Source organism: Dunckerocampus dactyliophorus, chromosome 9 (genome assembly GCF_027744805.1).
Source record: "Dunckerocampus dactyliophorus isolate RoL2022-P2 chromosome 9, RoL_Ddac_1.1, whole genome shotgun sequence".
NCBI lineage: Eukaryota > Metazoa > Chordata > Actinopteri > Syngnathiformes > Syngnathidae > Dunckerocampus > Dunckerocampus dactyliophorus.
Genome location: NC_072827.1, coordinates 11,817,248 through 11,842,000, shown reverse-complemented (window position 1 = coordinate 11,842,000; position 24,753 = coordinate 11,817,248). Strand labels below are relative to the sequence as shown.

Sequence of the window (24,753 nt, the reverse complement as noted above, 5' to 3'; positions counted from 1 at the left end):
AGCACCCTACGCGTTGCCGACTCACTGTCAGTGCAATCGTACCCCCCGCATTGATAAAGACAGAGAAGATGGAGACATTTTTTAAAATTCTAATTACAATTTACATATTTCCCTTAAATTGTGGTGATTGCTCAAAAACCACATCTTTGAATATGTAGTCCTAATGAAGCAATGCAACTGGAAGAGTGACGGGAGAGCAACAGGAGAAATGAGCTAAGGGAGGGAGGAGCTGTAAATTAAGGATGGGAGATGAGACGAGGCGAGGTGAGAAGGGAAGGAATAAGTGCGAAAGAATGGCGGGTGGCAAAGTGCTGACATCAGAGCGACGCAACATTCAGCTTTCACTGAAAATCGATTCTCTCTGAAAGGCGCAACGGTGTTAACAGCTGGGGGCCCACCTCTCAGTTTTGCTTCCATCGCCATTAACATTAGCAGACAGAGTGGTAATAGCACTGCCCGCTCAGGTATAACAGCGTGAAGACAGATATTCTCCTTGATCTTCCACTTTGGCTCAGACCGGAGGGATGCAGCAGGTGATGATGTAATGGCAACATTTAGTAGGGGTTCATTCTTGTTTGTCGAAATCAGTTACCTAATCCTACATGTAACTAAGGGCGTACCATGCACAACATAGCGTGTGCAACATAGCCAAGTCATAGAATGACTGTGTAAGCTCCTCTTAAGTGCTTAATGATAATTGAACACATTTCATAATACAAATCATATGCAAAGACACAAAATAATCAAAAATTGTAAGCCACAGCACACTCGCTCACCTGCATCTACTGCATTTGTGTGCGTAATAAAAACATCATTAAATTAATTTGTCTACCTGCACAAAATAAATCAGAACAACTCGAAACAAGATCTACAAAGTCAGGGAAATTCCATTAATATAGAAATGTAGAAGTGATAGGATAAGCAAACAGCATGAATTCTCTTTGTGAACGTAGGCTAGACAAAGGTGGACTCCCACACAACTCCAGCACGGTAAACAAATCCCTCATTTATCGTGGTTAACTGGTTCCAGACCCTACCGTGATAAGTGAATTTTCATAAAATAGGATTCCTTACTTAGAAATCAAATATTTTTGTAGATAGAGCATTGAAAACCTTTACCACCTAAATGCGTTTTTTAACATTATTAAAGCCCTCCAGATATGAAATAACATCCCTATAGTCATCACTTGTAGAACCAAACATAGTGGACAAAAGAAGATTAAATAACCATTGAAGACATGAATAAAACTCGTGTTGCTGTAAATGTGTTCCGGAGCCGAGGATGTTGGGGTTTCAGAGTTGACTTTCAGCTTGCCTCAACAGTAGTCCGTTTTAGGGATTATTGTGCCTGTTGTGAGTTCATTCAAACCTGCAGTAAAAGCCTGTTGTTCCGGCGATCAAGTCTGGCTCTGTTTGACTAATAACAGGCTGTAATGAATCAACCAGCATGATTTATTAATTCATATATTTTTGAAAAACCGTGATAGAGTCAAGCCGCGAAATTGGAAACACAAAGTAGCTAGGGATTACTGTATATGAACTAGTTACACACGTGCGGCGGAATAATAGGCACGCGGAGTAACGTGTAGTTGTGCAAAAGGACAAAATTACTTTTGTTCTTTTTAGTTAACCTTTTAACTTTAACCAGTCCAAGTCGCTCAAATGCCACTTTTGGCTCAATGGCTAGTACTCTCGACTGTCATTCTGCTCACTCTGGTTTGAGCCTGGGCGGAGAGTGGAGCTGGCTGGACCAAGTGGGTTACATAACTTTTGACCTCCACTAAAACTGAGCTTACATCACTGTCTTATGAAAGGAACGTGTTCATAACCCGAGGACCACCTGCACAAGCTAACATCTTGGGTAATCTGCCTTACTGAAGACTCGGTGCTTAGCACTTCTAAGAAATACAACAATAAGCAACTTGTACTTCATGCTCAGAAGAACAAACTCTACCTCATACCACCAAGGATGTAACGGGTTGCATTGTGATTATATTTCCACTTATTATTGTGCTACCATCATTTGTTAGAATGACAGAAGGTGCTGCGAGTAAGGCAGTCCTGGGACTTTTGTAAGTGTGCGAGGTGCACTCCATGTTACTTTGGTGATACAATGATCGAGGAGCCAGTGTGTTCTTAGGTTCCTTTGAGAGAACAGACAGTACAAAGCTAACATTCATCTTTGTGTGTCTCTGTGTGTCTGACAGTGTGTATGTATGTATGTAATGAAGACAGCATTTTGACAGCTTAGAGCACCAGAACACCGCAGGGAGCATCCTTGCAGCATACATGAGAACATAGACCATTCTCTTTGTGGCTGCATTACAATTCCTGTAAAAAGATAAACAAGTTGTGTAATACGGATAATCGAAATACGACATTCCGGTTGGTTATGTATGCGCTTTTAAACCCCCCCCCCCCGGCCCACAGCCCCCCCAGAGTGGACTTCCAAAGTTAAATCTCCACTGCAGCTTAGCAGGGAACCCGAGTGAAGTGTTATGCGTTTTTAACATGGTGTCAGGCAGCTGCACTCAGCTGGAGGCCGGTTTTCAACTGGAACTGAAAGGGAAGTCTGCAGAGATTGTGCATCAGACCACTGACGCCTAGAGGAGACCTTACCTAAACTAGATTTAAGACTTCCATAATTTCTTAATTAAATTCAAAACATTATTTGGTGGTTACGCTCAGGGCTGTCTTTGACTAAGGAGTTTCATAGTTGAAACTGATTTGTTAGATTTAGTTGACTAATTTTCGACCCTAACATTAAACAGATGTGATTAGCAACTTTTTCTACATCAAAGAAAAAGGCTACAACACTCAGATAAGCAAATAAACATGGCAGGTGTGCAACAACAGTGCCTATATTTATTTAGTGACCCAGAACGCAGAAAACAGTTCATATAGATGCACAGTCCTCCGCCTTTGGTTTTGCCGGTTTCAGCCACTGCTTTATCTTTACGAAGTGTGTGCCGGTCGGCTATCTCAATAGCGTTGTCCGGTACTCCGCTGGCTGGTCATGTCTCGATGAAAATAATGACGTTTGCAGTCCAAAGGTCTCTTACCGTGAGTGATGTGGCAGTCGTAACTTGTCCATTTTATTCACTGAAAACCACACATTAACAATAAAAATACTCAGTAAGGTACGTCTGTGCAGCGTTAGCTTCAGCTTAGCTTGTATTCCTGCGTGTCTTCCTCCACTTTGTTAACGTTCTCGACGCCGCTTTTGAGCACTTCTGCCTGGCTGGGTGGTGCGTGTAGACTCCAGTACTCTGGAGACCTCAGGGACGAGCCGAGGATCGGTGATAAAATTCAATATCCAAAAGCTCTTGTCGAGTGTGAGATGTTAAACCAGACCTGATATGATCAAAATAATAATTGAAAAACTGCAAATCTGGAAGAAATGCTGGGCTTTGCTGTGTGTACGTGCCGCCATCTTGTGTAAGTATAGGTCTTCTATTAAACACACACATCATTTTCAATTCTTTATTAACACAAATGAGGCTGAACTTGTATCACAATAAGCTATTCATAGTAAAAGCAAAGACATTTTATGTAAAAATGTAAGCTCAGGAGCAGCTGTGGGTACCCCCCAATGTAGTCAGAATGGCACAATCTTGATCACATGACATTTTCATAGGATGCGACTGCGAGATTGATAGTCAAATCAGACGCCTCTGAATTGAATCGTCGAATATTGTAAGACACCCTATGTTTTTACTGCCCTTTGCTCATTAAAAGAGGCCATCATATGTGATTAAACATTTGGGTTCTGTGACATGAAAACTGTCAGGAAAATATGGTTTGTTATAGCACTTATAAAATGTTTTGTGTTCATTATTTTATTTAATTTTACAAATATTAGTTATAGTTATGCACTAACATTCATATGTATTTCTGCGAAGATATACATTAATGTCACACTGACTTGCTATGATTATCTGCTTCTTGTCTCCAAAACAAGTCCGCCACATGCTTATCACCTGATTCAAATAGCCTTGGGTGTTTCGGCATGGCAGTCTGCCTTTCATTATCTCTGTCTCTCACTGGAGAAGGCGATCGACCCTCCCCAAGCATATGCTGTTTCCTATATTAACTAACATTTTAGCATGAATGGCCACATTTTCTCTAGAAGCCGTCTCCTCACGTTGTATCGATGTGTCTCCTTGCATTCAAACTTTATGAAAGTGCACCTCTCATTATTCTCAAAGAACTTGTCTCATCTCTTTTCTACTTTGGCGTAAGCAGCAGATTTTCCCTTGACAAAGGCCCACTGAGAGACATTGGTTGTTGTCAAAGGCTTTTGAACATAGCTGCATTGGTGACATACATATTACTCCTATTCAACTAGGGCAATGCATTGCATTTCATGCCCCTTCATGAAGTTGTTTTCTCATTATCATTGCTCTCCAAGTGGAACTGTGCTTCCTGCTGCAAAAAGGAATGCATTGCACCAAAGTGCTGCCAAGGTAGATGATGAATGGTACTGGTTAACCTTTGCTTGTTATACCACAATATTGTACGCCATTGTTCACAAGTTCTCCAGAATCGGACACAAGTGACATACGCATTGCACTCCAAGCGCAACAGTCTTATACTTTTTATTCGCTCTCGCTTCATCTCGCCTCAATTTTATTTCTGCCTCTTCCACTTCTAGTCTGCCTCTGTTTCCCCCCCATCGCCCAGATAGTTTGATCACCGGGAGGCTTTCGATAAAAACAGGACAAAATTGCTGTGTTCATTGTTTCTTGACATAGGGAGGGCAGGATCCTGTTTTCTCTCCGTGCACATCTCCCTGGAAACATCTGGACAGTGTCAACCTCACAACACCGAGCAGAGTGACCATCATTCTTTCTCTTATCATCACCACAGCAAACATCAAACAAAAAAAGGTAACATTTTGTGTAACCATGGCAACATAATTGACAACCACTTTATTAGCAACCCACCCTTTCAGGCCACACCTTGCAACCTGGAAGGATACAACGCTGGGTTGGAGGTAAGCAACAGGCAAGCCCATTCAAAATTTCCAATGAAATTTTTCTAGTTTTAGTTAACGATTGGGCATGATTTTTTTTAATGAATGTTGTTGAGCCAAAATGTTGAAAATCAATATAGTACTTTTTCCATTAACTTACATTGCTTATTGCGGTACGATAATCACTCGCCACTTCGCTCTTCAAATATCGCAGCTCACTCTTGTTATTCGTGGTTGAATACGGCCTATTGTTATTCACAAAATATGCATATTCAAGCAAATTTTACATACATTTTGCCTCATCAATTTTACACATAAAAATGGTTAAATGAACTAAAATAAAAAATATAAGACATTGTGATGTTATGTAGTATACTACAGTGGTCACTAGGTGTCAGTAATGCTACACTGATGAGACAATAGCTGCCAGAAGTAAAACAAAATTAAAACAATTTAAAAAGTAAAAACAAGATTGTATGACTATCTTATTTATACCTTATATGTCATATTTTTTCTTATTATGTCCACTATATTGGATAATACAAGGGTAAAAGTATAGGGGTGTTATTGCATGTCTACAGGGCTCTAATAATGTTAAAAACCGTATTTAGAAGGTCGTAAATAGGTTTTTTATGCTCTAACTAGGAATACATTGCATTTATTAATAAATAAATAATCCTACTTTGCGCAAATACACTTATCACGGTCGTGTCTGGAACCACTAAACTGCGATAAATTTTGTCTTATTTTGCACAAACAGCGCTCATTTGTGATATGCATCCCGTGGCATCACAGTAAAAGAAGCAGAATGTATTCATTCATGACACAAGATGTGCTGATGGCTGCTGCCTATATCAGTCAGGGATGTAAACCTCTGTGATGGACGATTCAATTCAAATTAGATAGACAAGTTACAATAAGATTCAAAAATGATATTTTAACCCATTGACTGCCAGCCATGTTCAGAGCAGAGAGCTTTTTTGGCATTTTTGCTGAACTTTCAAGACCCACGGAATATTGAGTTTTAGGACTACATAAACATTGAAATTATCTAAAGAAATTTTAGACTTTCTTCTTTCATCAGAAAAAAAACATTTGTTTCTAGCCTTTTTGTGTCTTTAGATATTGGTGGTAGAACATAGGGTAGTTTCAGCAAAAAAAAATAATTTTGACCAAAAAACAGGGAAAACAACTTTTTCTGCAGAGAAGCAAATTCAAGCAGAGTGACGATGGGGTCTGCTGGATGTGGGGATGAATCCCTGCTGCTGACCGATCCAGACGGCAGCCACTCGTCAGAAGAATCAGGGTAGGGTTCTGAGTCACCCGACTCTGAACTGCTTCCGGTGTCGCGCCACATGGCTCAGAAACGCTAACCACTAGCTTGTTGCTTCGGCTGCCATTGTCAACTGCATTTGTATCTACGTCACCTACATCACCCATGTCACTTCTATCTTTCGCGATCACGTCACTACTAAAGGCAGACGCACCGCCAGACAAGCTCTGTGACAGTGTTAGCTGCCTGTATTTTTTGTCTCCGCTCGATTTCTGCATGTGTTTCGCCATTTTCCTCTCTCAACCCACAATCCGTCTTCTTCATTGACAATCTGTCGCTGCCGGTTGGAGGAAAAGAGAACTGTTGCCCCCTACCGGGACAGAAATACATCGCCGACAAGTCAGAAATTCACACACAAGATGAATAAGACTTTGATCTGTAGCTCCCGCGAAAAAAAGCAAAAGATGTCAATACACGTCTTTGGCAGTGAAAGAGTTAAAAAAAAAAAAACAGAACGATTCGATGCAGTGTACAAACGATATGATTCGATTCTACGGTTAATGTGTGTTGATGTAGACATTAATCCTACATTATAAAATAAAGATGCCAATTATATGAAAGTGTCATTCTTACAGTATTTTCTAATGTGTAAAAGAGCACATCATATCACCAAGCATGCTGTTAGGCACTGGCAAAAAGTCACCAGAATAACATGGCATATGTTTATATTGTTTAGATACAGAGCAAAAAAAAAAAAAAGGCTTGCTGAATGAACATCTTTTTCATTGATCAATCCCACCCCTAAGATGTCATAACAATAATGACAATAATATAAGAATACAACATTTCAGCATGATACAAGATACAAAGCAAAAAGGTTACCATACTCACTTCTGTTGGTCTGGCTGCTCAAGTTTGGCGCCCTGCTTGTTAAATCCAAAGACGTTCGTAACTTTACTTTTTTGGGGGGGGTGGCGGAGTGGGGGTGGGGGTGTGGGGTGGGGGTGCGTGGGAAATCTTCCGCGGTGACTAGTAAATAGCCGGAAGTCGTGGCGACTCGTAAATAGTTGCGCGAGGACTACGTCATTTCCTCCTTTTGCTCAATTTTACGACAGCGCTTCTGCGACGTCACGTGTTGTGGTAGTTATTATTCTTTAAATGTATGAACATAAATGGTCGATAACCATACTTTATATATGTAATATGTTGGGAGGTTATTTTAAGAGTGACCCTTGTTAAAATACTTAGCATGGCGATGTTGCTACCGTCTTATGACACCCACCAAGACTGAGCTACGAAAAACACAGCGCAGACTTAAACGTCATATCCGGTTACGTGTAACGTACACAAATAAATGGAATAAAACACATAAAATGCAGTTCTATTTCAATGTAAACGACCATAAGCAGAGTGCAATGATTTATTCAGCTAAAGTATGGAAATACCATCCATCCAAACATACCTTCCTAGCAAATGCTTTTATGTGTATTTATTTCAGTGGCTAAAAAAAGGTAAAATTATTCATGGAACAAGAAGAGAGGGCTTATAAATTGTCCACTTGCACCATGGATAGGATATTTTAAAAAAAAGATTGATTATGTTGTTATTTCTCAAATTTCTATCTTAACGTTTTTGGGAGTGGAGGGGGGGACGTACTGTATATTACTTGCTGCCATAAAATAGATTGACGGATGGCGTAGATTACACATGCCTAACATGTGACTGCCAAAAAATAGGCCGACCACATATAGACGTGTTCTACACATGCGTATAGACCCAGCTGAACTGATTGTGTTCCAGGTACGTATTGCACGGTGACACGGCCTTCTACCATTTACACCCATTCTCGTCTTCAGCCATGTAAAGCTATGGAGCAAGCGTGACAATCCTTTGAGTTGTTTATGAGACACTGTCAACCAATTGCTTCTCTCGCGATACCCGGTGCACGTCTCCACAATCGATTAATCTAAAGATTTATGGCTGATCGTTATCGACACAGGAAGCTTCGGAATCGTTCCTTCGTCAAACCGGATATCCGGTCGCATCAACAACCCTAGCATGAGTTGATATCAGTATCAGAAAACGAATAGCGCCAATATCGAGCATCTCTAGTTTTTACACACTCAACATCACACCCACAACTCAGTAAAAACTCAAAGGGTAACCTTAGAAATGTAGTTTGTAACTGCTTACACATCAAATAAAAACACGGAACCAGGTCTGTCATCATTCCCTTTTTTGGAAAATATTTTGAGAATATTTATTATAAAAATATAAATGTTTCCACTACAAATCCTTTTACATTAGTTGACAAGGCCATCTACAATTGAACACGTAAACTCTCACACAAACACACAGGTCAGTCTTGAGACAGAATAGAAGGGTTCTGGGTATGGGGTGCATAACAGTATTGCTCTCAGATGTCCCAGGTTGATAAAGTAAGCAAAAAAAAAAAAGAAAAACACGGACACATAATTTACTGTAAGCTTTAAAAAAAAAGTCACTGTGCTGTATAATGTTAACAAATAAATAATAATGTAGCCACAGTTGAATTTTTATTGTAGAAAATAAAAACAGGCTGACAAATATAATTCAAAACAAGATAAAGTATAATACAGATGATTTTTGTCTTTTTTTTAATTAAAATTGTTGCACAATTTGTCATTATTCTTTTTATACATACAAAAAATTGTACAAAGAGGGATGGCATGTACATATTGCAAAATCTGTCTGGCTAGTTGCTATATCGTTATGATGGTTTACATTATATACACGCTAATCAGATCTCATAGCAGCAACAGCAGCATCCACAGGTAGAACACTGGACCGACCGATGCCATGAACGCAGCTGGGCTTCCCCAAAAAGCACCAAAACCGTCCCTGTTCATCGTGTGTGTTTCGTCCCCAGCCAACTGGTACGATTCCCATTTTAAGGAAAGTGCTCGCATATTTGTGTACTAAGTGCATTTCTACTGCACCCATCGTAGATGAATGGATTTCATCCAAAATTATAAAGTGGTACCAGTTCACAATACCGGTCACATGTGTAATGGACCAGAATACATGCAGATGTACAATCTTGACCATCTAAATTTAAAGGTGCATTCAGGGGATCCCTTTCTGGACATATGCATTCGGATTCCATTCCTCAAGTATTTATTTGCAGTTTTGACGGACGCTTCACACTTTGTTGAGGGCATTGATGATAAATAAATCACTTAAACCAGTGGTTCTCAATTATTTTCTGTCAAATTTTTCTGTCGATTTGAAATAATATTAATAACCTGTCGTGTCAATTTTCTTATCTGTACAAACCATTGTATGAGTTGCTGGCACAGCATCATTCAAGCATGAATGAAGACAGACCTTGAAGACAGACCTGCCAACTGTGAAGAAATTTTATGAGTTTCGTCGCCACACCTCTCACGACGCCCCAGAAGCACTGGTTTAAACCAAACTAAAGCAGGAGAGCTTGCACGGTGATCCCGAAATGACGCAACCCAACGAGGCACTCAAGTTTGTGCATGAAATCCATCACATATGAAAATAAAAGAAAATGCATTCATGAAGGTTAATTTTTTTGCTACATCATAATATGCTGAAAGTTTCGTAAAATAAACATTCATAAGCCAAATGCAAGTGTTTAGAAGTTTGTTTAAATATGTTTTTTTTTTTCTTTTAATTTGATCAAATTTCCATTCATAAAAATTTTGTGTAAAACAAATATTTGGATGTTTTAAAACACACACATACAGTACACTTACAGTTTTTGGAAGACCTGTGTCACGTGACTATGCACTTTATACCTGATTGGCTGGTTTTTACACATTTTCACTTTAGTCAGTCTTAATTTCCCGGAAGTGTGTACAGTAATCCCTCGTTTATCGCAGTTCATTGGTTCCAGACCCGACCGTGAAGTAGGATTCATTTTTTATAAATGGAATATTTTCGTAGTTAGACCACAGGAAACCTGTTTGGAACCTTCTAAATGTTTTTTTTAACATTACTGGAGCTCTCTAAACATGAAATAACACCCCTATAGTCGCATTTACACTAGTATTACCTAATAAAGTAAACATAATAACAGCAAATAAGACATAAATAAGACTCGTGCTTGTGTGTGTTGTTGTAAAACTGGTTCGAGTGGTGCGGACAGGAAGTTATGTTGGGGTTTCAGAGTCGACTTTTAGCTTGGCGCGGGTTACAGCCGTGTTTGGGATCTTTGTGCCTGTTGTGAGATAAATCAAACCTGCAATAAAAGCTTGTTGTTCTAGCCATCAAGTTTGGTGCTTGTGTGTCTGACCGAACATTACAGTAATATCACTGACACCTGGTGACATATAGAATATTACATATCATCACAACATCTTTGAATGCGTCTTCTGAGAGCCTTATATTTGTATATTAGTTCATTTGGCCATTTTTATGCGTGAAAATGCTTAATTTAGGCAAAAAAATGTTGAAATATGCATTTCTTTTTTTTTTTTTTTTTTTTTTACCAATAATAGGCCGTATTCAACCATGAAACAGCATGATTTATTAAAAAATAAGCTGAAGCTGTGAAATTGTGAAAGAGGCGAGGGACTACTGTGTGTGGATTTTGAGACAAATTTTCAAATGTATTTGATTTTTATTAACGGAATATTAAAACACTGTATTTGAGAAAACTGAATTTTAAAACACATATATTTTATGGAATGACATCTTCAGCATAAAATCATGTAAAAAAAAAAATTTAAAAAAACCTTCCCAAAATTCAAACGGCAAACATTAACTTTTATAACTTCAGTGCCTAAAAAAACTTTGGTAATAAAGAAACAAATGAATCTTTATACAGTATGTATTCCCATGACTTACTGTATGTTTATCTCAGAATAACAGACTAAGAATGTCTTTTGTCACCTTCAAAGTTTATGTATCAATCTCAGCTTTCTGACGGTGTGTGACTGTGTGTGTGGTTGCTGAGTCAAACTTTTGTTTCCCAGGAAAAAAAAAAACTAAAGTACAAACCCACCTGGACAAAAAAAAAACCCAACATCCGTTAAGACAATAAAAATGTCTGAGGGAAAGGTGTGAAAAACACAACTTCATCTTATCCAGCATCTCTTTTAAGAGTTTCCCGCTCTCCTCTTTCTTAACTCTCAGACTGTGCGCTCTCAGCTCCCTGCTTTGCTCGCCTCATCTGTTTCCGCTTGTTAGAGAAAATATAGATCAAATAATGTGTGCATCCTGAGATTTCACACAAAGGGTCTACGGGTGGCGGGAACAGCACTATAACGTTACAATATCTGCTCATATCACTTGAAACGTACGTATAGCCTATAAAGTCGAGTGTGAAGTGTGTTATTGCCCCTGTACCTTCAAAGCACACTGTGAGTGCAGTGTGACCGTGGCCCCCACGCATTGCAACCCCAACAACTGATTATCACAATTATTGCTTTTATGTGACGGGTCTGCAGAATGCCGTTGATTAGAACACATTGAGTTAATGTGTAGGTAGTTACAAAAGAATCTGAAGATTTCATTAGTCCAGGAAGGGTCCACACCGAATTGGCTGCTGCTGCTGTCTGTCATGAAGTGTCCCAAAAGGCAGCCACCTTGCTCCACAGGAGGAACCACCGAGCATCCCGGGATGCGCTGTAAAGGGAGGGCAACGTCGTCCAGCTTCACTGGTACCGAGTGGTTCTGCTCTTTTCCCTGCATCCCAGTCCTGCTAGTTTTTATACCTGACCGGTTATGGGCTGTGTTGGCTCTAACGTGCATCTCTACCATCCTTTATGTGTCTGTAAGGCATCTCAACTTGAGCATGGATCATCTGTGGGTTCATGAGTCAACCAGTGCAACACTGGGCCCTTCCCATTTCACTGCCAGGACTTTACTGTCGAATGAAAGCCCTCATTTTAATAATTTCTCATCAGTCTTCTGCCATTTCTGCTATGGATACACTGTCATTGCATACGCACGCTCCCATCATCAGTTGACGCACACCTCTCCTTTGTTGGCTTTGTCTTTTTAAACAGGTACTGGGCCATTCTTGGTGTGAGATTCTAGGGCTTTGAGGCTGCTCACGATCTTCTTCTGTGGTCCTGCAATTGTCACTCCAACCTTTTTCAAATCCCTGGTGAGGAGGAGTGGGGGACAGAGAGGAAGAAAGAGGGAGGGAGCGGAAGGTCATTTACCAGACACAATCAGGGAGCGGGACGTGACAAAGGGAAAGATTGGGAGAAAAAGAGATAGAAAGTGTGCATTAGTGATGAAGGATGTGACATCCCCGTGACATTTAATGGCATGCTCCCAGCACGGCTCCCTTCACGTTCCCATGCAGCTGCCATTCACACCGGACTGCATTTCTCAGAAGGCCACTGAGCTGCCACTGCTCTGAATGAGGATATGCCTCTGCTCTCCATCACTAATAAACAGCAATATAGGCCTGTGGCAATACACTGACAGTTGCAGTTATGACCTGTCAGTGGAAGAAACAATCACATGCAATGGTCTGGTTTCTCGCGTGAAACTGAATTGGAGCTAACAGGCAGGTGGGGATGTGGACAAAGGAGCACGGCTGGCACATGATACATAATTAAACATGCAATCCAACAAAGTCCATTCATTTAGGGAAGAGAAATTGCTCATTAACAGCTACCACTTCACTTCAACCTTGGGTGTGCACCACACAACTCTTGCAAATGTCGTTCGTGTAATTAGAAACTCGAGCCATTCGAGAACTCCGACTACTGTGGTTTGCAGAGTAATTTCAAATCAGGTATTAGTAGAAGCAGATCAGTTGCAGTCCAAGTGAATCAAACTGGTTTTAGATATTTTAGTTTGTTAAGTGTTTATTATGGAAGCAGGTTTTGCAAAGCAGCAGACTTTTTTAGATAGACATTGCTTTACTCCGTGCGTAAACACAAAAGGGACAGGTTACATGGCATGGGATGTATCAGGTTTGCAGTAAAAAACAAAAAAACAAATACAACAAAGGAGTTGCAGGAACAAGCAGCACTAATCTGCAAAAGGGAAACGATAGCCCAGTTTCCATCCACACAATATCAGTGCAAAATATTATTGAAGTGAACATTTACAATGAGCTAATTGAGCCGAATGTATATTAGCATGTGTAGTCAACTACACGGTCCAACATGTATGTCCAAATACCAATTAAGGCGACCAAATAAATGTTGTTAAATTAGGGTGACCATATTTTGATGACCGGAAACCAGGACACTCAAAGTTAACTTATGATTTCAATACATTTAAAGTATACCTCCACTGTATGAATACAAAATTGTTATATTACAAAATACTTTCGCCAGTTAAACCTCAGATTTAGTGTGATTCGATTTTCGTTGAAAAGTTTCGCTGACATTTTCTTCCAGAAAAAATTAATGACCAAAACCGAGGTTCCAATCTACAACCAAAGGCACAAATTCCAAAGAAAGAACCTTCAAAAACCGTCACAAAAATGATTCCAAAAACAGAACCGAGACATGAACCTCAATTGTGTGTTAAGTTTTAGAATGTAGCCAATATTTTCGGAAAAAATGTGCCCTCTAAAGTGACAACAACTTGGGAATTTGAACATCCCCAATTTTAGGAGACTTTAGAGGATTAACTCAGTGTGTATGTTTAACTTTTTTTTTTGTAAACACTAATACAAAAAGCCGCCCACACGGCAGCCTCGCGGGGATTAACATCACACGCAGCAAAGTGCCCTAAAACCAAAAGTAAATTTAATGGCCCAATGAAAACCAGTACATTTTCATCACTTTCTAAAAAACATAACAAAAACCAGGACGGCCAGCAGAGGACGTAAAAACACTACATGTCCTGGGAAAAGAGGACAGGACAGTTTGGTCACCCTAGTTAAATGTTGAAAAAGCAGGTCTGTGAAAGATGATGTTGATTTATGTTGTTTCTTTTATAAAGACTATAATGAGCCACACAATATCTTGTGTTCCTCTTAGCTTGACTCAAGATACTAAGTTAAGAATTGCATTCATATTTTTTATTCAAATCAGCACATTTAGGCAAAAGGATATATTAGAAGGTAGGGCTGAGTGATATGGACCAAAACTCATATTCAGTTATATTTATGTTGAATATCGATATACGACATATATCTCAATATTTTTTCTGTAACCCCTTTTACAAGACACAAGCATGTCCTTATTTTGTGCCAGGAACACCACCCTGTCAATTGCATCAGGCTTGGCTGACTTCCTGTCTGACTTCCTTGTACATTTTTGGTAGAGCTTGGTGTGCTAAATAATTGTGACTGCGAAGCTCGCTGGACATCGCGAGTCCCTTGTTTTCAGCAGGTTTATAAATCTGTTTTTTGCACTGCTGCAACGGGTACCATATTCGGCTGAGCCGCCGGGCTGCTATACACCCCTCCTACCACCTCTTGCATGCACGGAGGGGGGTGGGCCAGGAGCTCACACACAGTGCAGAGAGATGAGGAAGATACAGTGCAAATGCAGTCTATATCGATATTAACGATATGGTTGTTTTTGATATTATGCTTAAAGTAAATACCAATATATTAATAATATCACTATATCGCCCAGCCATATAGAAGGGATATTCGATAATATTGGCATACGTTTCGGCATAAAAATCAGTTCTTATCAGTATCGTTTTTTTCTACTGATAATGATATCAGTGCACGAGTGATGATGTGCTCCACACAGCAACAAGCTTACTAGCTTATTATGTCCACGGTCTGGAATTATTTCAAAGTTTGAATTTGAAAGATGCATTTTGCAATCAAAGCTCTCGTTAAACGAGGGGTAGGAAAGCGTTTTCCGTGACATGTTGAATGAGCCCAGTTTCTAATTTCACAAATTTTATTAGTCCAAATTGTCATTCTTTGCAATTTACTTTGTTCTCATGGGAATGTTTGTGCCACATCGAAATGTGCAGTAGGGCTACAACTCACGATTATTTTCTTAGTCCTCTGCGAGCCAGAGGTCATCATCTCTTTTGATGACTGCATCTGGCTCTCAGACATTCCTTAACATGATAAAATGTATTGAATTTTTTTTCCGCTTCCATTTCAAAGTAAAACATTACAGAAATCAGTGTTTAACTAACATTCAAAATCTAAAACATTCTTATGCATTTTAATCCGTCCATTTTCTACCACCATGCGGGTGGCCAGAGCCAATGTCAGCTTTCCTTCCGATATTTTTCAGGTCAGACACCAAAACTCGATTATTATTGGATAATGTGGTAGCCTGAGAAGTACACTTCCCTCCTTTAATCAAATAGTCAGCTAGCTACAGTAATTCTGCAGAACAAACCCTTTTGACGAAAAAGATGGGGAAAAGAAAGAAAGATGAGGAGCGCTGTGCTCAACCATGCAGCACCAGGAGTGCATTAATGGTAAGAAGAACATTATTAAAAAGAATCAATTCAGACACTTTTTATATTCTAAAATTGTTAGCCTTTCTTAAAAATACACGTGTTTAGTTGTATTCAGTGTTAAAAAATATTACACGGCTCTCACGGAAATACATTTGGAAATATGTGGCTTTCATGACTCTTAGCCAAAAAGTTCCTGACCCCGGTCGATTAATCTGAAGCTATTTTTTTCCATTAATTGAGTAATTTGTGTTTGGTTAGGCCCTAGGCCCTAACCAAACAGTCAGTGGTTTGGTCAGCAACATATCAGAAGAGGCAAAAACGTCAATCGCTGTTTTCCAAAGTCAACACTGATGTGTGTGAATATCTTCTTTTGCCTAAAACACAAAGATAACAGGCCTGCTTTCATGGATGACCAAGAAAATTAGAAAATATTCACATTTGAGAAATTAGAGGATATTTACATGTTTAAATCAAAAACATTTATTCGAATATCAAAATAGCTGTCGATTAATTGGATGATTGATTAATCATCGATTAATGTGCAGCTTTCCTACTTCCATCGTTGCCAGCATTATTTAATTGGATTTATTAAGACTAACCAGTAGGAAAACATGTTATTTTAGTTGAATTGGTCACATAAATACGACACTTTTTCTATAACTTACATAGCATATTGCAGTATTTGTGTTAATGTGCAACAGTGTTTATTTGTGAAATGGCATCAGTGGCATCACGGGAAAAGAAGCATAATGTGTTCATTTATCATACGAGATGTGACCTGACATTGCTGCTTATATCGGTTTCAGTAATGAAGTTGTGGACAATATCTGTCTATCAAATATGTTACAAGTTGTCATATTGCCTGTAGAAGTAACGACGAATGGTTCTTGTGTTGAAGTTATGGTCATCAAACATCATAAAGAGGACATACATGTTTGTTTTTTGTGGAAAGAGGTTACACTCTAAGTTTATAGATATGCATCTACTGTATGTGGGATGGAAACATAACCATCAAGTTATCAGTAATCCCTTTGAAACCCAGAAATGAAGGCCCATCAAAAGGTCCGCAGGAGGGCCTTGCTGTGCTGCACCACCCACCATCCAGAGTCCGAGGAATCGAAAGAAGAGCAACTGGCTGTTAGAGAGTGGTGATCCCCATGGATGGCTCCCATTCTGGGCAAGTTGCTGGTGTGACGTGGACCTCTGTCAGAATCACTCTACTGAGACACAGCCATGCCGAGCAATGTTAACAAACGGCATCACTCTTTGTCATGTCTTGGGTGGTATTTATCTTATCGTTTTGTCTTAAAGGGTGGTCTCACACAATATACTGCACACAATGTATACATGATCAGAGTTGCAGCACAATATAATTGAACAGAAAAGATGAAGTCATGCACAATTCAAACAATGCAATCAGAATACATTCGAAACATCAACACACGCTAATTAATCTCCGTTACCTTGTGAGTTCATATATTTGTGCTGTCATTTTTTTTCTTCATATCCGAAACCTTTTGAATGACCTCATGAGCGACGTGTTAGCTCCCCCAACCCCCACCCCAAGTCATCTTAATTAACTCGGCCTGTTTGTTATTTTCTCATCAGGACAGCCAAAAGGAATGATCTCAAACACAGGAAGCATTGCCAAAACACTCCAGCGATCTACAAATTTATGAAACCTGCAGGTTTGATTACAAACCACGGCCAGAGATCGGTATCTTACAGAAAAAAAAAGTGGAAAATTAGCTGTCAAAAGTTTCTTTTCGCAGTGTTTGTGCAGACATTCCCATGACCCCGGTGTAAAACCTCTGCAGGGTATTTTTATTTACAATAATTAAATGTGACAAAAGCACAGTGTGCACTCTATGGATTGCTGTCTGTTGACCAGATTGCTCCTCTTGGACATGAAAGCTATACTCTACATCAGCATGGGTGTGTATATATAAAGGGGAAGGAGGGGCATCCTTGAGAAGGACTAATCCGGTATGTTAGGACATGATCTAAAGTGTATGCTGGATTAGAGCTCTGTTTTTATGATAATTTCCTCAGTATGTCCTTGGAGGGTTTGAAGGGTTTTCCTGATTTGCAAAGGAGCACAAAGTCTGTGTGACAGGACTTAAAAAAAACTTTGAGATATGAAAAATAGTCCTGACTACATGATCCAAAAAATGTCTCTGTCTACATGCACGGAATTTAAGGAAAAGTTAATGTGAGAACGCATTTGCAGGATGTCAACCGCATGTCATAGCAACATAGTAGAGCCAGAAGTCTTCACTGGAAGAATATTTTAGCCCATGAGAAGCCTTAAAAGGCGCTGCCTGTTTTTTTAAATACATTTCTTGGTTAGTGACCAGAACATTACAGTCAATGGCAGACAATATTCAAGCAAATGAAATTTCGATTCTCTGGTAGACTGGTGGAGTCACTGCTTAGTGACTCTAATAAAGAAAAGTGATACATTTATCCGTCTAGAACTAAACCGAATAAAATATGTGTGAATTTTGCATGCATGTTATTCAAAGAGAACAAACTCTCCTTCCAAACTGCTTCATAGAACCGGACTCCAGCAGATGAGTTGGCGTACTGCAGCCGGGTATGATTACTCGTCCATGTCATGGTAATCCGCAAAGACTGCATCGAGGCAACTGAACTCTTCTTGTTTGTTGAACAAAATGGCTTCTTCACAAGGAAAGAGCTCCACCCTTGTGGCCTATCGTCCACAGCATCAACTCCCCCACCTAGCCACCACTCTTGCTCCACTGTGGTTGACGACACCACATCCACAACTTCACCAACAAAGTCTGTAACCTGAGACTTGCCGACCATGAAACCGACCTCGCTGTTCACATGGATCCCCACCACTGCGACCATTGGTGGGGTCAGGGAACGACTGAAACTCCAGTCTACAGGACAAAACCAACCTCACTCCAGACCAGTGATGCCATCGACTTTAACTTTGCTTTCGCACCACTTAATTCCATTTTAACAAATGTTTCTATAAGTAAAAACATGGTCTCCCCAGTCTCCTCCCATTGTGACCAACATGTAGTGAAGTGGAAAGAAAAGCACTAGAGTCCTTGATAGGAACTAAGCCCAGCTACTAGTTCAGGTAGGTTGTCGAGACATGGCTTAGGATCAAAACCTGTGAAGTTGATTTGTTTACTGAACACATCAACTCTACAGACAGAAACATCTGTTTCACTCCGGAGGACACAACAAAGTGTGGGAAGGGAAAAACGGATGCCTCAATATTGAGGTCCACAGAAAATTTACCCACATACACCAGTACCTGCTCTTTGACTCCCATCACCCGCTAGCTAACACAGGGTTATCAGAACCCTCAAGCACAGAGCACAGACGATCCATACCATCGACAACAGACACACATCAGGAAGGTTCTTTCTAACTGTGGGTATCCTAACTGGGTCGTTGTCAAATCCGCCAAAGGAAGAAGGGCCACTACGCCCGAGCTTGAGGATAGAAATATGAGGTGGAATTGTGTGGTTTGTCAGAGAAACTCAGAAAGAAGGAGTTTCTGTAAACATAACATATCCATGCATTTCAAACCCACCAACACCCTGAAACAAAAGCTGGTTCACTCAGAGGACAAGAAGCAAACTCAGCAATGTTGTTTATGCAGTGCAGTGTAATGAGTACAATTACCGCTACATTGGAGAGACCGTATACAGTATGTCAAATTACAAAGCCGTTACCAAACAAAGCAAACTTTGTGGCATCATCTATAGTCTGCTGACAACAATGTCCTGGCATCTCTCCCCCAAAGCTTGTCTCATTCCATAGGAAGGGTGGCCCCTAATGGACGGCAACAAAAACAACCCTTTTCTCCCACCCCCAGGAAACACAATCACTGGAGACATAAACAGGGAGACTCCACACTTGAAAATTCAGAACTGAAGAAGCCTTTTCAATTCAAGGCAAAACCTCTTCAACAAACATACAAAGTCCAGTTGCCTCGATTCAACCTTTGCAGAAATATGATTACCGTTTGTCGGAGGTCAGAGCGTGGCTAACACTTGTGCTGACTATCAAGGACTAGATTAAGTCTGCACGAATCAATAGAGTAATCTCAACACAGTCCCAGTCAAGGCTGCTAGTCCTGTAGTGGCGGTGGAGTCGGCCTTGGTTGCTATAGCCTCATCTTTCAGAGGATTAATACCGAAATGATCCAATTTAGCATCCAGCTGTAGGGGGAAAAGTGTAGGGCAATGGGATTTCTTTTGTGCAAGATTACTCTTGTGTGGTGTGTTCTGTCATCTACAAGTCTGCAGAGTAAGCATTTCTTGTTTGGGATATGTTGACTGTAGATGACTTTTCATTGATTAAACATACTCACTGATGGAAAAAGCCTGATAAATATCTGGAGGATATATACATGGAATAGATCTTTCGTGTAATGCATTTCAAACAATGAATGAGAGAGATTTGCCTGTCTTTTTGTTGATTATTGAGACAATAAATAGTTGGGCTCATACTGCAGTGACACACGTCTAGTAGTTCTGTAGTGTCAGCACTATTTTGGACCTTTAAATAATTTCCAATCATTGCTTGATGTTTCCTTTGCATTTTTTTTTCATAATGCACATTTGAGTGAACACCACATGCTTGCATACCGATCTGACACCCATGCCTGCATTTGCTCTTGGAAAGGCCTCCCTTGCTGCTCTTTTCACTTGTCAAATTCCCCCCTCTCATTCCAGCCTTGAATAGTTGCGCTTTTATTCCAGTCTCACTGTAGAAGCTCACAATCCCACTTGACTGTCTCTCCCTCAATCTCGATTCCTGTCCCTCTATTTATCGCTTCTTCTTTTCACATTCTCAACTTCTCCCTGCGTCGTCATACTAACAACATCGAGAGCGTGGCGAAATGCCTGTCATGATGAGTTACCATGAGACCTTTAGTAATGGCTCCATAGCTTTTTTTTATCTTCTTATGAACAAGACAGAAAGATTGTGTGTTCTTTATCAAAGGACTTTCTAAATTCTCAGTAACGCTTGCCTCACAATTTAGTCCCTGTAAAGACTGTTGACATGAATAGGCAAGAGTGGCCTAGTGTGTTTGTGTCTTACTCTGTGGAAGTCTTGGCCAGAGTATCACAGGAGCTGTAGCTGACCCCAGAAAAGGCCTCATTGCAGGGCAAGGTCCTCATTCCATCCATCCATTCGCCCATCGTCCCAATTGAGGGAACCTCTGAACTGCTTCTATCCAACAACAAGTTGGCTGGCCTGAGAGGGAGAGTGGAAGAAAAAAAGCATAAGGAAAAATGTACTTGAAGTTTATATGCACAAACAAATACATACAGCAGATGTTTTTTTTTTTTTTTTTTAAATTTATTCCAGTTTTCTATTCCAGGGCCGCAAAAGGCCCATGCTGGACCTTGAACTGAGCATTTCAAACGCTCTGACTATTTATAATGATCATAAATTGAGTGGCACTAAGTAGAGCATAGAACCCACCAAAGCAAAAAAAAACCTGACTTGGATGAGCACCAAATTGTCTCCAGTTATAAATACCTACCTCATAAAAATGCCTGATGATTTTATTACAAGGATTAATGCAATATTTAGTGATGAAAAAAGGATAATGTTCATAAATAATCTTAATTGTGATGTTTGCTACATTTCCTGAACCCGTATTCATAACTAGCGTTTACTTCCTTGGCAAATGCTCCAAATCTTTTGCAAAGTTTTGCGGGCATTGGTAATCCTATTCTGTATATCACACTTCCTCAGTGGAAGTAAAACATGCATCGTATTCACTACATGTCATGTGAGTTGGTTAATACTTAAATTCAGAGGAGGGCTTGACTGTATGCTTTTAACAAGACGCACCTCTTGTAGTATTTTTCTTAGGACGGCCAAACGTCCTGTTTTGGACGCGATAAAAATATCCTAATTTTCATTGTTTTTCATTGGGCCGCCACACTGCCCGGCACTGGGGCACTCTGTTGCATGAGATGTAAGAGAAGCAGCAGTTCGGGCATTTTTTAAAAATTAGCATTGCCAAAAAGCTGCAAAAAGCCAAAGAAAAATCGAAACATACAACAGAGCTAATCCTCTCATGCTTGCCGAACAGAAGCCTCGTAAAATACGAGGCATCATGCACAACGGCGGTTGAAATTCCCAAGTTCTTGACACTTTAGAGGGCACTTTTTCCACCAAAATATTTAAATTTACAGTTACATTCCAAAATGGAACAAGCATTTGACTTCAGGTTTCTGTGTCGTCTGTTTTTGAACATTTTTCCTTTGGAATTTGGCTTTGGTTACAGATAGTAATATATACATTTTTTATCCATACAGAGGAGGCCAACTTTAAATGTATCATTGAAATTATAAGATATCTTTGAGTACACTTCGAGTATCATTGAGTATCTCAATCCAGGCAGTATCCGGGCAGAGTGTCCTGGTTTTTGGTAATCAAAATATGGTCACCCTAATTACACTTTACTTATACAATCATAGCTACCAAGACCATACTTGATATTGAAAAGCTAGCTCATATCTAACAAATTCCAACAACTATGTTCCTTTTTTGGGAGGAAAATAACTAAGATGATAGTAACATTTCAGAAGAATGTGCCATCTTAAGAAATTCATGTAGTGTTAAAGCAATTTTAAATTATGTTTGGATGCTTAATCTATTGGGGTTGAGTGGAACTTTGGTTAGCGTCATTAATCCGTTCCAAAAGGTCCGACTCAAACCAAAACATATTCTAATATCTTTTCCCCTAAGAAATAATCTCAATTAATTAATCTGTCCCGGATACCCAAAAACGTAAACACAAAGCACGTATTTATAGTTTTACAATTATAGTTTTACGTGGAGAAAATGCACATAAATGACGAATGAAAGGGACAAATGAACATTTACTTTTTACCTTGATTGACGATTGCTGACAAAGACGGCTATGGAGCAGCAAGATCCGCACACACATCACCTTCATGTTTTTGAGTTATTTATTGAATTCAGTCGTGTTTCTAACGACTTTATCAAAATGCTGGCACTTGCAACTTTCTGTAACTCTGTTATGGGTTAATTTGCAGCCGTGATCAATGAAAAAAGCAGCGACTTGTGCCGCAACTGTACCAATAACTCTGGAATCAACCGCTGATGACATCATACACAGTCGGCTGAACTCGGGGAAAATGACTTCCGGTTCAATGTGATAAAAATACATTAAGAACACAGTTGGACTCACGCAGTGTATTAATAACACGACAAGACGTGCGCCATATTGCATGCTAGCTGGGAAATGTACAGTATGTAAAGCAAGAACATTTTTTCGACGTAAACCGAAAAACGCACTAACCGAGCATTGCTTTGCTACTTGGAAAATCAACAGCTGTGATCTTTTTAAAGTTTCATTGCAACGACCCTTGCGCAACCGTTCTTTGCTGTCTTCTATAAACACTGTACATATGAAATGAAACACACATAAATTGTTACTTCAGTCTTCTGTGTTTGTAGCTTTCAGTAAAACTCACACAATGTGACAAATGTGTTTGACATTGGATTTAACATACACAAGAATGTGATTATAATAAAAAATGCCTGCATCAGTTTCTCCCTCATGTCCTTACGTCAAAACCTCATCTCCGGATTGATACACCATGCAGAGATAAAAATAAATATACTATATTCACCCGGGCTTAAAGTTTGATTTGCATGAATTTCAATCTCAGGTTTCAGTCACCGATAGAAGGTGAAGGAAAGGCTACGGGTTCTGTTCTGACTGGCTTTGATTTATCGATGCCGGAGAAGATGAGGCAGGCAGGGTTGGTGTAAATTACTGGTACACTCAAGATACAAAGGAGGGGTAGAGTACAGCAGGAAAGATGAGGGGAATACAGGACAACAAAGATGGTAGTGTTAAAACTGTATAACTACTAGGGCCTGTGCAATATGGATTTTTTGGGGGCAGACTCCGATATTAGGGAATAAAAAAATTCCAATAATCGATATATCGGCCGATCGCATTTTTTACATTTACTTTCATATGCCCCTTCAGAACCAGAGTTCTTTTTTAGTAAAAATCTATTTTGTAATGACTTTAATCAACTACATTCCCCATGATCGTTTAGGTACGGATGTAAAAGTTTATCAATGTACGGAAAAGATGCTACCGTAATAAAGACAAGGGAGACACTCGATGGAACAAGATCGTGATTAATCTTACACCACTGAGTTAAAGGAAACAAAGAACTTACTGGTAACTTGTCAGTTTCACCACTACGTTAGTGTTCGTAGCATTAGCTGCGGGTAGCTCTTCCACCTCTAGGAATCAATCTCATGTCCGATGAATCCATATTGCAAAATTTAAATGAAATTGATCCATAATTGATCGAATATATTTGTTTTTTTTACCCCGCCTTGGGTTATTCCTGAAAAATAAGTGCGAACGTCGCCGTTTTGGCTGATGACCAATTATTCATTAATGGCAATCGGTTGATTATTTAGCTGTATAGACCGATTAATCAGTCCGGGCCCTAATAACTACAGTCCCTCGCGTATTGCTGTTAATTGGTTCCAGACCTGATGTGATAAGTGAATTTCGTGAAGTAGGATTCAATATTAATGGAATTTTTTTGTAGTTAGAGCATAGAAAACCCATTTATGACTCTCAAATATGTTTTTTTTTTTTTTTTTACCATTATTAGAGCCCTGTAGACATGAAATAACACGCCTATAGTTACCTTTACACTCTTATTATTCTTTGTTTACACTACTTTGCTAATGCGCAGGTTATGTGATCACTGCAGGGACACAAGAGACTGCCACGGCTTTAAGCATAGCATGCTAGCGAGCTAGCTGGTTTAGCTAAGCATGTATTTATTTTAAACTTAAGAAAGGGCTTCAAATGGAATGGGGAAGGACAAAGTAAGAAGACAAAAATTTCCCACTTCCACACGGAATGGGAGGAGAACCTTTTTTCACTCTATCATGTCAGGCATGCCATGGTTGACTACATAATGTAATGTTATGTCTCATCAATGTAATATCTCATCATGTTTTGTGTCATAACTGATGCCTAGTGACCAGAATACTACATATGACTTGTCTTTCAATATTTTTGGACTAATCATGGGCCATAGCCAACCACGAAAGAGCGATCATT

The 24,753-nt window shown here is 39.6% G+C and overlaps 1 protein-coding gene across 3 annotated transcripts in view; it reads right to left on the bottom strand.

The window, feature by feature from the left end:
- Window positions 1–24,753, bottom strand: part of epha3 (eph receptor A3) — a 147,255-nt gene that overhangs the window by 4,235 nt on the left and 118,267 nt on the right. For 2 of the 3 annotated variants that reach the window (XM_054787915.1, XM_054787916.1), the window contains exons 16-17: window positions 20,706–20,861; window positions 7,140–12,366 (exon numbers count right to left, since the gene is read on the bottom strand). In XM_054787915.1, coding sequence (XP_054643890.1) covers window positions 12,261–12,366; window positions 20,706–20,861 — 262 coding nt within the window. In that variant the 3' untranslated portion in view covers window positions 7,140–12,260. Of the gene's footprint in view, window positions 1–7,139; window positions 12,367–16,712; window positions 16,835–20,705; window positions 20,862–24,753 lie in introns of all 3 variants that reach the window. The other variant, XM_054787917.1, reaches the window with a different exon arrangement.